The sequence below is a fragment of the Neltuma alba genome, unplaced genomic scaffold (assembly GCF_004799145.2).
Source record: "Neltuma alba isolate B1F8T4 unplaced genomic scaffold, ASM479914v2 tig00002665_pilon, whole genome shotgun sequence".
Taxonomy (NCBI): Eukaryota; Viridiplantae; Streptophyta; class Magnoliopsida; order Fabales; family Fabaceae; genus Neltuma; species Neltuma alba.
Genome location: NW_021632960.1, coordinates 1 through 16,128, shown reverse-complemented (window position 1 = coordinate 16,128; position 16,128 = coordinate 1). Strand labels below are relative to the sequence as shown.

Genomic DNA, 16,128 nt, shown 5'->3' with positions numbered 1-16,128 from the left:
ACTTATTTGAAGAGATTAAAAAAGTAAGTTAAATTGGTTATTTATAATAAATAAGTATTGTCATTCCTAAAATATCCTTGCTAATTAAGTATATTGGCTTAAAACTATCATTATTAGAAGGATTATCTTGGAAAAAAAATGCATAAATATAAGAGACAAAATGGATTGGGGTCTTATAATTAGGACTAAATAAAAGTCAAATTAGGATCTTATAATAGGACCGGAGGAGTATTATATATCTACTGGTCTTTTTCTTCTTTTTTTATTTGAGAATCTCCCCACCACATCATGCAATTGCCTGTAGCATCACCACCCACGCTTATCTCCGTTTGCTGACCGCAGTAATATCAGAACCCATTATGAGGAATAGAATAGCACTATTAATAGCACTATTAATCTAACCCTTAATCATTTTTAAAATAGCAGGCATGTTACAAGCTGTTCAAACGTGCGAGGTCCTAATTTTTTAATGAGTTTATGCCATTAAATCATATAGTCTATATATATATATATATATTAATCATTGCATTAGGTGTATTTATTAAAAATACGAGTATAGATTTTTATAAATAATATTAATTTCAATTCAATTGTGATTTATATAGTTTTACTTGAAAAAACAATCAAAGAAAACTATTATATTTTACGTGTTCTACCGTTGCGCATCCTTCTTCATTCTTGATTTTTTTCGTAAACTATTATATTTGGTTGCAAAATGAACTCATGGATATAAAATTGATGTTTTGATCATCAAATGAAACGAAGTCACCGATTATAATTTTTCATATTTTTCTTTGAACCCAGTGATGATATTTTTAACTTTTCACCAAAATCGACTTCCTGGACGTTGTCAATTGAACTGATCTCTGCTTTATCTAACTTTATTACTCAGGGATGAATGAATGATATAGTTGGATACTTTCTCTTTACGGTGTGGGTGTCTCACTTTAATCTTCTTACTTTTAGCATTTATTCAAAATATTAGATAATATATTTATTTTCTTTTATTATGATTTTTTCATTACGATGTTTAATTTAATTTTAAACATGGTATATCATATATTTTTACATAGAAAGATATTTGAGTCATTTATATATTTACTTATTTTTGTTTCTCTCTATTTTTTCATATCCATCCAAACACGAGGGATGACAGCATCTTCTTCCTAATTTTCTCATCCCCCCCCCCCCCGGGTTTTTTTTTCCTTGTCATTTTCTTTTCTCTCCGCTTTTCTTCCATGAAAATTGAAACCAACCTATAGATGAGACCCATTCATTTATCACCTAAAAGGCAACGGCGTTACACCCATTTTGCTTTCAGACCTGTTTCATTTGCGTGGCCCAAAAATGTTTAAAAGCCCATGATCCATCCATCCATCCATCGCACGTGCGGATAACAGAAAAGAATTATTGAAGTGAAAAAAATCAGTCTAATCTTTTTTAGAATTATGTTTCATGATGAGAGACAAGAATAATGAATAACGATAAGTCATTCACAGATTTACAATCCTGTACCATTTGATTGTTTGAAAATATTAAAAAGAAAAATGGTAATTCACATGCACAACAAAGTGTACAAATGAAAGGCGGTTTAGTACCGTCCCTTCCCTGAGCGAGCCTTCGCATTTTCATGTAGTTTGAGATAACTGATAAGCCATAATTGACAAATAAAATACAACTTCCTAAAACCTGCATAAACATACTGATGATTCATGTAATATAGCATATTAATTTAAACGAGATTCCTAAGGTTACATTTTCTGAATTCAAGCATTACACCAGTAAATCCATGCACCAAGCTGAAAGTAAAAACTAGAATAGGTTATGCTAGCATGTTTACATCCAACCTAACAACGGGGATCAAAGCCTAGCATGGTTGAAATGTAAGAACTGTACAATTAGGACATCATCTCAGACCACGGAGTTTTGAAATGTTGTTTCTCAGTTATGCATGGCCAGACCATTCCAGGACGCGTCAAAATCACAGAAAATAGGATCGGGGGATAAAATATTCAGCTCAGAAGGCAGAGCATTATCTTTTTCCATGAGCCAGTCCTCAAAATCAGCAAGGTGGGCGCTTCCAGCAAACAGCAGACCAGGATCGTTCGTGTCGGGAGGTTGGTTAGTAGCCCCTGGGATTGGTGGCTGAGAACTTTCAATCTGAGGTTCAACGTTTTGGCTGGAATTCTCATTCCACACCAAGTCAACAAATGAATGAACAGCCTTTGTCGCAGTTTCCCCACGATTATCAAGAAGTTCTTGTTGACAGGAATCTTGATTCACCTTTCCCCATTGAGAGACATCAACACTGGCATTTTCAATTTGGCTCCCAATTTGATGCCCATTCCCATGCAGATTGCTACTCAGGCAAGCCACACCCTTTGAAAGAGCATCATTACCTTGAACACAAGATTGATAAAAACTCTGGCTATTTTCCAAACGGGATGGCTGAGTGTATGCTTGGATTTCAGAAGCTACGGTATTTTCACCATTGAAGTTTAAGCTGGGCCTTGCAGAGCTTATATGAGGGCATGAAGACAAGTTTGCAGGGAGCCAACCATTATTCCACCTATTGTGAGTTCTGTCATTTGATAAGCCTGGAGAATCATAATATTTGCTACCCCGTACTGCAGGATTGACATGATTGCTATAGCCAGATGAATCATGAGCAGAATGGTTCACAGTCAGGGTTCCCCCGGCATTACCTAGCCCATTAGAGATTATAAAACGAGAATACTGAGGGCGTAAGTTACTCAAACCTCGCCGCCGATCCCTTTGGAATGCATTATTACGTACACCCAGCCCAGGCCTAGGAACAAAGGAAGTCGGGGATCTGTTCCTGATGAAAGTAGATGCTGACTCCTGACATCTACCATGGTTGATGCCATTTGGAACCGTAAAGTTAGTTGTTGAGGGGCACATAGGGATGGTATTTGCCCTGGAGACCTGATTCTGAATGGTAGAATTCAGTGAGGAGGAGCAAGCATGGATTATAGGAGACCAATGGTCATTATTTTGTGGGATAGTATGTGTTGTGGTCAATCGGGATGCCTGAATCTGTGAAATGGAATTTGTGGACAATTGACTAATGCCAAGTGGCAGAACTTGGTTTTGCTGGGAATGGTCCAAAGGGAGTGAATTACCATAAATAGTTGAAGCTGGTAAGGGAGCACTCTTCTTCAGCTTGAAATTTTTCCTCTGAATTTTCCACATCTCAACCTTTTCAGTTGCATGACAATGATCAGTACTGGAAATGCCGGTACCCCACTTTGGACAAGGGGCTGGCAAATCACAGACGTAACAGTGGCACTGCATGTTATCAGGGATAGAAATCAGAGTGACAGAAGGATAATAGCATAGAAAAAATATGATGCTCAGACAGTTAAAGCATATGTGCTAAATTCACATAATGTGATCTATACCTTTTCGCAGTGACTCTCATGGGGGGTGGAAGAGAACGGAAATGTAGCACAGTGATGGCGAGGATGAGGATAGTCCCTACATGCAATCTTCAAGGAAAAACAAGAGGAGATAAAAAATCATAAACTTACAGATCAGGTATACTTCCACGCTCAGCAAAGAAAAAGTATGTGACTCAGGAATGAACAAATAAATGCACCCAAAAAAACATCTGAAAGCATATGAAAACAGATTACGCAGAAATCAATCAAACTCCTAAAGACCTATATTCATCAAAGATTTGTATTCTTAGCATATGAGAAGTGTCTTTGGGGGAAGGTGGTAGGTGCGCTAAATAATCATGAAGCTACATTTGGACATTAAACAATACAATCTGCCAGGGTTACGATCTCCTCTCTATACTCTGGACTGAGTAAACAACATATACCCATACCCATACCTTTTAGATTAGGATCAATGATCCTATTATCAATCTTTGAATCAGTCCTGCAAAAAGTTCTTTCTTATTTTTTCCCCAAATGCAGAATCCAAGATGGCTATCCCAGGGTCAAACTCTTGTTCCATCACAAATTTCCTTCAGCCTCCTCAATTTCTCCATGTGGCAATTTCATGTCCTGCAAGAATTTGCCAAGAGGCTAAACCTTGCCATGCCGCACCATTAAATCATTCAAATATTGAGGTTTGAACTTATGGATGATACGATGGGTTGGCAAAGAGAAAGTTCTCCCCCGAGAACCATGAACCACAAACCTGCTTTTCTAATGCAGCCACATTCAATCAGAAAGAAAAGCTACTTCCACTACGTTGTTGGGCCAAAGCTGACCAGCATCTATATATCTATTCTATATATAATATAAATTCTATATAAAGCCGTACTATTTGTAGGGTGTAAACAGTGGGGCTTACTTCAAACTCATCGTAAAATGCAAGTCCCCAATCTAGTTTCCACTACTGTAGCGGCCCAAAGCTGGACAACAATTAAATGAAAAAAATGCTACTACATATAATAAAATTTTAACCCAAAGAAAACACGCAACAGGCTGCAGTTGAAGAGAAAGATCAATTCTTCAGCATTCCTAAAAATGATGATGCTGCCAAATATAAATAAGGAAGGCTTTTAAAATAACCCGTGTAAAGTTAAACGCAAAAGAAAGACGTAGAAGTATCAAACTATATAGATGACAAATAATATCTTGCCGTGAAATATAATTATTAAATAACCCATGCTTCGCCATTCAAAATAGCCATACCACAAAAACCAGTTCAGCTTTGTTTTATTGGGTCTGTTGTTTCCTATAAAATTCAAATATCATGATGTCTTCAACCAACGTTTACAAGAGTTAAGAGTAACTACCACAACCTGGTAAAACAACAGGTTAGGACATCGTTCTCTGTCTCCAACATCTATTAAGCACTAATGCTCCCTAAAGCTACTTTATTTGCACAATGCACAACAAGGAAGGAACTCGGTTCATGAATCTTATTCCTTTTATGCCAGGTAGAGATAAGGCGTAAGGATCGACAATAAATTCTCTTCTCCCGCGCACAACAGAAAGGTCTAGATGGCCAAAAATATTAAAAAAGAACGCCTCGTAATGAAATTCTCAAGACCAACGCTACAATATATCTTAAGACATACCTGACCCTTCTCGCCCACGACGATCAACTCGTCCGATTCAGTTGCCGACTTGTTCACGGATGAGATTTCGTTCTCAGGATCGCCATCCAGAACTACGCAATCATCATCTGACTCTTTCGCTACCGGCCTCGAAGACTTTGACTTCGGTTCGGGTTTTTGCTCATGGACTACGATAACATCGTCGGAATCGTCCGATTCTTTGTCAGACATGCCCAGAAACTCCTTAATCCAATCATAGTCGACGCCTTTGAGTCCCTCCTCCAAACCAAGTTCTTCATCGGAGCTTATGTACAATACATCGGGCATGGATTCCATGGAAAATGAAACAAAATAATTACACTGCACCAGAAATCATAAAAGATTCAAAATTCCCGCACGGCGTCGTAGTGGGTTTGTCCACCGTCTCCCATAAAATTCCACAGTCCAAATATAGAAACAAATTCATAATCACATCCGAATCCACGCTTTGAAATAAAAGCAAGATGGTATACCCAGCATAGTAACTGAAAAACCCTTCCAGATTATCGAGGGGTTCCCGGAAATAAACTTTTGCGCATGATAGATTTCGAGAACTAGAAATTCAAGGAACCAAATGTTCCAAATGAACACTTGATGCAGTCTGAGTAGGAAAATTAAACGGTTCAAGCTGCAACTAGTGTAAATTTAATCAATATATTAGCATTGCGGTTCGCAAGGCCTTTGAGTTTCAGGTTAGGAAGGCAAGGAGAGGCGCATGCGAGAGAAAGGGGAGGTCGGGGGGAAGAGAGAGAACGACACTAGCCTAGGGACTGACTGGGTGGAAAGGAAGGAAGGAATGGAGAGAAAATATCGAAAAACGAATTATAGCCAAGGATTGGTATTTCCTGTCACCGAACAAAAAACAAAAAAAGGATTGGTATTTCAGGGTTAGGGGAGGCCTGAATTGGTAATTTCATGTTTCCCGGGAAAATGAGGGGGAAACGGCTCTTGCACGTCCACGGAAAATTCTGAAGCAGGATGTTATCAACGTTTCGGATTGACGCTTCCGAGCGATCACGTCAGTTCGAAGAAATCTAAGACCAACACTAGGGCCCAAACGCTTGAATTTCATTTCATTTCATTTTACCCTCATAAATTTCATTTCAATAATTCATTAATTTGCAGAAACTGGTCCCCATAAACAAAACAACAACAAAAATAATAGTAATAGAAGTGGACTGAGGGGATAAAAAATGAGTAACTAATTATTTTGTTTGAACTCATTTACATTTATAATTTGCCACGTATGATGTAAGCAGAAATGGTCAAGTTTAGCTGAATTAATTTGAATATTTTATTTATAAATAATTTTTATTTTTTTAAATCAAGAAACTCGTCATAATGTGGACTAGTCTAGAGACCCCATTTATCAAATTTTTTCAGGAACAAAATTCATCAATTATTTTGGTGAGGGGTGAATGCAAAATGATAGGTGGTTGATAATATCTTTTTAGTGTTATGATATATAACAGGTTTCAAAATTATGTTGTGCAAGTTTATTCGGGCTTAATGTATTGGGCTCGACTTCTCTCCGCGACTTTTTTTATCCGTTGCCTTTTCCTGCTCAAGATGACATCATCTCATTTCATCAAATGATAAACTCAATACTCTTGGGAAAAATCACAAAAAAAGACCACCAAAATAAAAAAAAATGCAAATAACAACCCATGACAGCATTAGTACTCTTCCGATCCTTAATAGAAGGTCTATTTAATTAATTTAATTTGATTAATAAAGTTAGTTAATTATAAGAAATATGAAATATTTTTTCTAAAATACCATAATTATCTTTTTTAATATCATTTTTTCCTCTTTTACTTGATTATAGTTGAGGAAGATCCATACGAGTAATTTAACAAAAATTGATAAATATGACAAATGGGTCTTATAATTAGGACAAAAATCAATTCAATAATTAAGTCTTATATTAAAGACCGGAAGAGTATGAGTTTTGCTAACAACAATCTGGGTTTTGACAATAATTTTTGTGAATTAGGTCTTGTATGCAATTGTTCTATTTCAGCAATCTTTCTTTGCAATTTTCCCATACTCTTGTTATTTTCTTTGAGCTTTATGACTTCAATTATTAGTATTAGAGAGAATTACAATGAGGTTCCAGGAAAAAAAATTACTAAAAAATTTTAATGACAGTCTAAACAGTTTGTAATAACAAGTTTTATAATAAAAAACAATAACTTCTCTAACTTGTTTTGTAATTATTTTTATTTCTTGAAATATCATTGTAATTCTCCTCTAGCATTATTATAGGATGTTGGTGTACCAAATTACCAATGGCCTCTTGAATCAAGGCATCGGATCAACCACCCACATTGAGTGACATATTTCATGGTAAATACTACCTTCGGTTCTTGATATAAGAATTCATTTAATTTTTATTTTGATCCCAAATATAAGACCATAATTTATTTTATCTCTTATATTTATCCTTTTTTTCCTAAGATGGTCATTGTAATAATGGTAGTTATAACTAATACATTTGATTAACAAAGATATTTCATAAAAAACAATGTCATTTATTACAAATAACTAACTTAACTAGTTTTTTTAATCTATTCAAATTAGTCAACCAACTCTCATATTAAATATCGAACATAGTATAACCAGGTTGAGAGTAAAGAAGTTGAATCAGGAGAGAGAGAAAAAGAAAGAAACAAAAGGGAAGCATGATCCAAGTAAGATTGCAGGAAAGATGTGCTCTGCTTTAAGAGGGGAATAATGAGTTGTGTGAGGGACGTTTGCTAAAAGAACAAAGGCGAGAGAAAGACGATTTGGCAGGGATTCAACTCGAAGCACTGCTTGCAAAAAAAATCCAGGCTGGCTAATGAAATCACAAACATGATAAGAGAAAACCAATGTTTACATTAGTCAGTGAACTACTATCAACATAACGCTTAGTCTCGAGACCTCTTTGAACCACACAAGCTAGTCATCCAATGAACGTGCCTGAACTTCTCATTTTCGTCACCGTTAATGTTGAAGAAGAAACCTCCTGTAATAACAACAATAATTAAGCTCATATAGCGTGAGAAAAAAAAAAGGGAGAATAATAATGAATATTAAACCTGATCTGGTTGGGAGATAAGAGGGTGAATAAAAGAGGTCGTCGTCACAGGACGCGAGATTTCTCACATGAGGAGCCGAAACAACGCTATTTTGGGGTTGGGGTAGGGGAAGGGTAACAGGCGAAGAGAATCGCGGAGAAATGAACCTCAGTGCTACTTCCGATCTTAATTATAAGAAAGAACTAATTTGAAGAAATTAAGAAAAGAAGTTAAGTTAGTTATTTGTAATAAACAGGTGTTATCTTTCTTAAAATATCCTTACTAATCAAGTATGTTAGTTAAAACTATAATTATTAGAAGGACTATCTTAGAAAAAATTGAGTAAATATGAGAGACAAAATAGATTGGGGTCTTATATTCAAGACTAACATAAAAGCCAAATGGAGTTTTATATTAAGGACCGGAGGTAGTATACTAATACTAAGATCCCATTTAGTACTCTGACCAAAAAAAAAAAGGATCCCATTTAGTACAAAGGATTCAAAATAAGAAATAGAGATTAGGATTGAGATTAAAAAAACCTAGTGAATGAATGTTTAGTATAAAATTTTTTGTTATACGGGATTAGACAAGTTCGTATATTTAGAGTTAGAGAATATCATAGTAGGAGGTGGTATTCTTCAATCCCCTCAATGAATTTACCTAATCACATATAACAAGTAATTACTTGTACTAAAAAATTTTTGAATGATTTTTCTTAATCACAATCACATTCCCAATTCTTTATTTTCAGCTTTTCGTAGCAAATGGGATCTAAGTGTGGCAATTTGTAAATACATTCCCCCGTTATCACAAGGAGGCTGTATCAAACGTTTATTTTAGTTCTCATTCGGTGTACACTGCAATAACCAATAATCTGTACAAAACATTTCATTGGTTCTCATTCATTACTCATCACAATAATGATTCACCTGCACCAAATATTTCACTCACTCTCCGCTTATTTCTCATCGCTATTTAAACTATAGTTAGACGAGCACACTTTGTAATTAAATCTTAAGAAAATAGATAAATTTATATATTATTTTTAAGGTAAAGATGCATCCAATACCATAATCTTATTTTTCAAACATATTTAGTACCATAATCTTATTTTTAATGCATGCAACATCCTAATGTTTAACGTGTTTGATCGATGTAACTAAAAAATCACATTGGGGTGCTTGATACATCAGAAAAATAAAATCAGGGTATTGAATGCATTATAAAAAAAAAAACCTAGCGTGTTGAATGCATCAGAAAAATAAGATTAGAGTATTAGATGCATCTCTACCCTTTATTTTCATATGACTATAGTAATTATGTGTAACTTTTTTTCTTGACATGGTTAGGATAATTATATTTAGTTTTCTCACAAGCACGGCATTTTTTGTAGTTTTCAAACAATTAGCCTGTGTATTTATAATTTTCACACAAATAGTTCCTTTGCTTGTAATTTTGAACGAACAGATACTTGTATGGAGCTCTAATCATCATAAAAGTATAAAACCTCCTCCTCGTTCAAAAATTAAAAATATACCCGACTGCCGGGTCACATGCGAAAATTACAGATCATACTGTCCTCACAAGAATACAATATCCTGCTATTGTGAATATTACAAATAACGACCCGTTCAATGTGAAAGTTTCGAACAATAACCCGTACATTGCAGTATTGCTCCTGTAAAAATTATGAGGGTTAAAATACAAATCAATCCATAAAGTATTTCGCTATGACCATCTAACTTCATAAACTTTTTCGGGTGCAAAATATAGTTAAAGCTTCTAAAATGATGCAAAAATGCCATGGTCGTTGACGTTGCCTGTTTAGCAAATATATAAGTCAAGAAAATGACGTAAAAATATGTATAAAATTTTGAAAATAATGCCAAAATGCCATGGTCATTGGAAACTTTATGTATATTTTTACACCATTTCAGAAATCTCATGTGTATGTTTGTACTGTTTTCTTAGTTGACATGTTTGTTAAATAGTCAATGTTAGTTGACTTAACAGCTGTGATATTTTTGTACCATTTTAAAAACTTTACATGTACTTTTATATTTAAGAAAAGTTTATGGTGTTTGGTGTTCTTGTAGAATACTTTAGAGGTAAATTTGCCCCTTAATCCAATTATAAATGTCTATTGTATTCAAAGTTTGCATATAAGTACCGCATGCTTGAAAAAGTCTGACAAATTACTCTCACCAAAATTTAAAGAAAAGTACAAGCAAGGCGCTATCGCTACAAACCATTCATATTGTCATTGATATTAATTTTGTATTTGTCAAAATATAAGAACGAGATACAATTAAATATTCAAATTGGACTTTAATTTTCAACCCTTTTACGCAGAAGTAGAATAAGAATAGTTAGAACCAGTCTATTCTTTATTTTTGCTATTTTTCATATTCCCTTGTGCTGTTGTTGACGGAAGATGCCCCCACAAAAATAAAATAAAGATCCCAAAATTTATCATAGATGTCTCCATTATGTGATCATAAGATAGATCACAATTCACGTACATTTGTGTTAGGCCTAGAGTTTTCATTAAAGCTTGCCTATACCTGATTAGATTTTAATCGTGTCTTTGTGGAGTGATGAATCCCCTGTTTCTTAAGAACTGAAGTTAAGTGGCTGATTTTGACCCAAAAAATAAAAGTTAAGGGGGTGTCGTATATACTTGTTATAATATTTTAATTTTAAAAAATATATTGTTAGTCATTTAATTTTAAAATTATTAATTTTAAATGATAATTCTTTATAACAGGTTGATTTGAAAATTAAATTTGACATGTTAACATTTAAAAATATTTTATTAATATCATGATTTTAGTATCATTACTTTTTTAACAATTTAAAAAGTATAAAAATATACTTTTTAAAATTAAGTGATTAAATTAAAATATTGTATAAATTTTAAAAATTAAAAAATATATTTTAGCCTTTGTTTAATAATACCATTTATATTTGTCGGCAAAAAAAATCATACTACTATTTATGTTTATAACTACTCGTATAGTACTCGTAATTTTTGTATTGGGGCCCACTACATGGCGCGCGGTCTCTCTCTCTCTCCCCCTCGCAGCCCAAAACTTTCCAGTTTCCCGTTTCCGGTTTTGATGCACCCGACGCGAGGGAAGCGGCGCGTTGAACTTTCAAATCGAAACAAATATTATTCCATCTAAATTACTCGTCCGGTTCTTAATATAAAACCTATTTAACTAATTTGATTATATTAAGAAAGTTAGATAAGTTAGTTAATTATAAGAAAAGTGAAACATTTTTTCTAAAACACCATAATCATTTTTCTTAATACTCCATCTTTCTCTTCTATTTGATTATAGTTGAGGGAGTATCCATAGGGGTAATTTAGAGAAAATTGATAAATATGATAAATGGGTCTTATATTTAAGACCAAAACCAACTCAAGAATTGAGTTTTATATTAAGAATAGGAGGAGTATTATTTATGTTGACTAAATGTAACTTAAATTTCACGCAAAAAATAATCTAAATTATTCATAAAATAATATAAATTTCTCATAGTAATTTTTTTGGGACAAAGATAACATTTGTCACCTCACACTTCAGTATCGCGCGGGCAATTCATTAAGGAAAATGAGAAAACAATTAACGAAAATTTAGGGTAGTGTTTGAAATATTTGGTTCCCCACAAGTTTTGTTTCCCATTTTTGGCTCCAAGATTTACCCTCCAATTGAACAACCGCCTCTTCCTTTTATTTTCCCGCTGCTTGTCTCTGAAAGATGCGGTCACCAGACAAGGGGTGCGAATTGCTGGTAAATTTCTCTACAATGTTGATTTTTACGCCATCCTGTTCTTTTTGGGATCATCTCTTTTATTTTCGTTTGTTTTCATGCATTTGTTGTGCTTCATTTGCGTTGCAAGGTTTTACGTCCCCAGCAATTTGAAGTTGGGAGTTTTATAACTTGATTTGGCTCTTTTGTTTTTAGGCATTGTGCCAGGATAATAAAAAAACTCAGCAGTTCCATTACTATCGTCTATTTTAGAATTCGGTACGATTCTTTACGTGGAGGATTTCAGAACTTTAAAAATATTTGTGGAGTTGACATGCTCAAGATTACAAATCTATTGATCGTTAAAAGCATTTTAAATGGTTTTAAGATTCGGTTATCTGTAAGGAACGATCATCATTAATGATTTAAAGGGAGTCAGAATGCTAAATTTTCACCTGTATCCGCTTATTCAATTCTGATTCTAATTGAGTCGTTAATTTAGTGTATATAGTCCATCGGTGTGCTGGTTCGGAATCAAGTTGAGCAATGGAGCGGAAGCCGCAATTTGTTCGTGAACTGTAACTTTACAACATGAGCTAAGTATGTAGACATGGACACAAAAGAAGATGGTAAATCTATTGATGATCAGGGCTCGTCGCCTATCATGGCCCTACAGCAGTTGTCTGAGGTGGCTATCGGAGTTGGTGGAGAAGCATTTCATCGTGAGAAGACTGCCGTTTCACCCAAGGTGCCTCCTGGACATAGACGCTGTCAAAGTGAAGTTGTAACTGCAGGACTTCAAAGGAGTGACAGCTACGAAAAGTTGAAGAATCATGTGCAGAGGGCTTGGCGGGGAGGAGGCAAATCCCCCGAAGAAGGTTCTCCTTTGACTTTTAACCCTGAGGTCTTAGCGAACCAAAAGCGTCAGTGGTATCAGCTTAATTCCAAAACCCTGGTACTCAATTCTGTTCTGCTTTATTCTACTATCAGAGTTCCAATATGACTTTTACATCTGAAAATCTTGCCTGCCTAATTGACGTGGAAGTTGCTCCATCTATTGCGTCCCTCACATATTTTTGTTGGAAATTTAAATTCATCAATCTGTTCCAGAATTAAGATGTGGAGCATACTGTAGGATTGTGCAAATCATAAGGAGCCAACCTCATTGTTCGAACATTTTGTGATTGTGGGGCTGCATCCAGATGCAAATCTGGAAGCTGTGGAGGTTGAATTTGCAAATAGGAAAAAGTGGGAAAAAGAGGGAAAATATGCGCCTGTAGAGTTCCAAATGATGCAGCAACAGGAGTCTCCAGTACCAGTGTTGGAACCTCAGGTATGTTAGATAGCAATTTTGTTTGTTGCTATCAACAACTTTCATATCGAAATGCAGAGATAATATCCAGCCTGTTTGATCAAAAGCTCAAAAGAATCCCGATGTACATTATTGGATATATCTAGTTCCTATGATTCTGTTCTGATGAACATGTTATGGTTAATCTTTAGGTTTTTTATTGAAATATAATTAATTTTATAGTCATTATGCGTATATATTATCTATGATTCTCTTCTGATGAATTCAGAAGATTCTGAAATAAACTTATTGCATCTTCACCATTATAGTATATGGATTTCATTTGAGGATATATTATGCTCCTGAATTCATTTAATTTACCCATTTTTATGACTACACCTTAGTCAATTATCACCGATTAATGAATTCTGTGTTTGATATCTATATTTCATTATTTCTACATCAGATTCTTTTCAAATATCCTCCTGGGAAGAAGCTGAGCATGCGCATGAAAGATTTAGCCTCTTTTTGCTTTCCTGGAGGTGTCAAGGTGAGCGTTCCATTTCTAGTAATCTGAACTAGATATCTCAAATGCCTTTCATTGTTAAACACTACTGTATGAATTGTTTGCTGAAAATGTTTGTTGCAGTTTTGTATTGTTTCCATTTTGGAGGTTATTTAACTGGTCCCATTACTTTTTATCAGTCAGTCTTGCTCCTCCTTCAGATGCATGCAAGTTTTATATTTTCCTTGTTTACTATTTTTTTATTTGTCTTGATCCGTAGTCAGATTACATTGAATATGGACCATTAGATTATCATCTTACCAGTGGAATTAACCACCCAACATTAACTTACTTGAATAAATCATGTCATGATGCTTCGTAGCTGCATTAAACTAGTAAGTGGCCATTGGGTTCTCTGTTCGTACTTGATTTGTGTTTGCCAAAAGATGCTATGATTCGTGATATACTTCTCCTGTTGGTGATAATATTTGTTTCTTGACTGTTTCATTTGTTGGATGTTGATTTACAGGCATCATTGGTGGAGAGGACTCCATCTCTAAGTGAACTGAATGAACTTGTGTATGGGCAGGTATTCCAAATCAGCAGATATTCCTGCTCTAAATCAAGCTGGTTAAAGTGAAGCTTTGTCCTTGATTTGTAAAATCTATTTGTTTAGTTCATGTAATTTATAATATAAACATTATTTGATAGTTTGTGCAAGTACTAACGGAGAAAAACTAAGGAGCTGCCTCTATAATACTCGATCTTTCTTTTCCATGTTAGCTTCTACTTTTGATTTCTTGCATCTACAAAAACGTGAAGTTATTGTCACCATGTCTCTGTTCATTCTTTTACAACCCACTTTTCTTGCTGGAAGGATTCTCTCATCTTTCATGGAGTCAGTCAAATGGATCATAGTCAATAATTTTATTTCATATTTGCTGCCTCTGTCTGTTGGTTCTCCTTCTTGCTGATAATTAAACTGCTCAGTTATCAGTCTTTGACGCATTTCTTTTTGTTTATTCTCTGCAGATTCATTTAGGCAGAGATGATTTATCATTTATCTTTTCACTCAAGGTAATTTGTTTATCACTTTCATTTATAAATGTGAGCGTGCAAGCTTGATATATTTTGTGACCCTTTGCTTGAACTCTCCTAGAAATAATTGATTTATCCGTGTTTTGCTTCATCCATTTTATTCAAGAGTCCTTGTCAGTATTCAGGATGGGCACCTAATCTTGTTTTCAATCTCCCTCTACGTTATGGGCTGAACAGTACTTTACACCATAACATGAACGATATTAACAAATCATTGCTTTTCAATTCGATAAAACCTTCCTAAGTATGTGCATGCTGATGGTATGACCCATCATGAAGTAGCTTATTGTAATTGAAGACATAGATGAAACTTAGTCATACTGCATCGCTCATGTTCTTACATGGGGAAGGAGGGCATCTAGAATGTTAGCTTAAAGAAAGTCCTGTTGCATGTCAAGGAATTTCACAATTTAAAAGCCTATGCTATGGAACATTGACAGTCATTGATAGATTATTACTATCTGTTATAACTGTCCATATATTCATCTATATGGTGTGTTTTTGGTTTAAAACCAATGGACAATGAATCAATGACAAGGCAACGCCGCAAGATCTAGATTGTCCAAGTGTTGTTTGAAGTATCGTGTTATGACTAATGCAAGTGTCTTGCAAGTGTCAGACATGGACATAACTCCCAGTTTAGGTATCCTTGCTTCATGGGTTTGGACATGTCTGCTGTTGACAAATTTTATGCAGTTTTTTTTTCCCTCACTTATTCTTTTATGCGCAATCTTATTGCTCTGGAACTGAAAATGGTGTTTGAAACAATTTTTGTGCCTATATATGGCTTGATCAGGCAGCACAAAATGCAACTCTCTACGGGGTCTGTTTACATGTGCCTGAAATCTTACAACGGCCACCTAGTATCTTAGGCATATCGTCTCCTCTTACTCTTCCCTCTGGGGCATGCAGCCGTTTTATGGTTTCTGCTCCTCGTTGTTTCTGTCTGCTGACTAGAGTTCCTTTCTTTGAGTTGCATTATGAAATGTTAAACAGGTTAGCATATTGTTTCTGCCTTTTCGCATAGTGATTCATATTGTTGGTTGTCATCATACTATTAAAGCATTAGGTTCGTTGTTTTTTTTCCTAGATCCAATAGCATTCACTATGCCTTACTTGGTTGCAGTCTTGCTGCACAGGAACGTCTGAATCGGATTACTCAGTTTGTAAATGAAATGACTCTTACTGGTTCTTTTCTCCCGCCTAAACTAGATGATCAAACAAATGAAAATGATGACACCCTAGAGAGGGGGTCTTTTAATGATTGGATGGCGTGTGCAATACCTGTTGAAGATGCAGCAGCCCTTGCTGCTGCCGCTGCAGGAATTATATCTGAT

General features: G+C 35.0%; 2 protein-coding genes across 3 annotated transcripts; one reads left to right on the top strand and one right to left on the bottom strand.

The window, feature by feature from the left end:
- Window positions 1-1,679: 1,679 nt before the first annotated feature.
- Window positions 1,680-5,891, bottom strand: LOC114735110 (uncharacterized). Of its 2 annotated transcripts, XM_028922784.1 has the most exons (4): window positions 5,551-5,891; window positions 5,060-5,398; window positions 3,423-3,509; window positions 1,680-3,309 (listed from the first exon to the last, which is right to left on the bottom strand). In XM_028922784.1, the coding sequence occupies exons 2-4, from the start codon at window positions 5,372-5,374 to the stop codon at window positions 1,942-1,944; spliced, it is 1,770 nt and encodes a 589-aa protein (XP_028778617.1). In that variant the 5' UTR covers window positions 5,375-5,398; window positions 5,551-5,891; the 3' UTR covers window positions 1,680-1,941. The 2 variants fall into 2 exon arrangements, with proteins under 2 accessions (XP_028778617.1, XP_028778609.1); XM_028922776.1 differs by having other exon boundaries at window positions 5,060-5,891.
- Window positions 5,892-11,826: 5,935 nt separating this feature from the next.
- Window positions 11,827-16,122, top strand: LOC114735081 (uncharacterized; the record flags this gene model as incomplete). The annotated part of the gene is made up of 8 exons (XM_028922739.1): window positions 11,827-11,939; window positions 12,114-12,852; window positions 13,033-13,230; window positions 13,655-13,738; window positions 14,223-14,282; window positions 14,726-14,770; window positions 15,588-15,787; window positions 15,918-16,122. Coding segments are annotated over exons 2-8 (1,137 nt in total), but the record flags the coding sequence as incomplete, so codon positions are not given.
- Window positions 16,123-16,128: the final 6 nt, after the last annotated feature.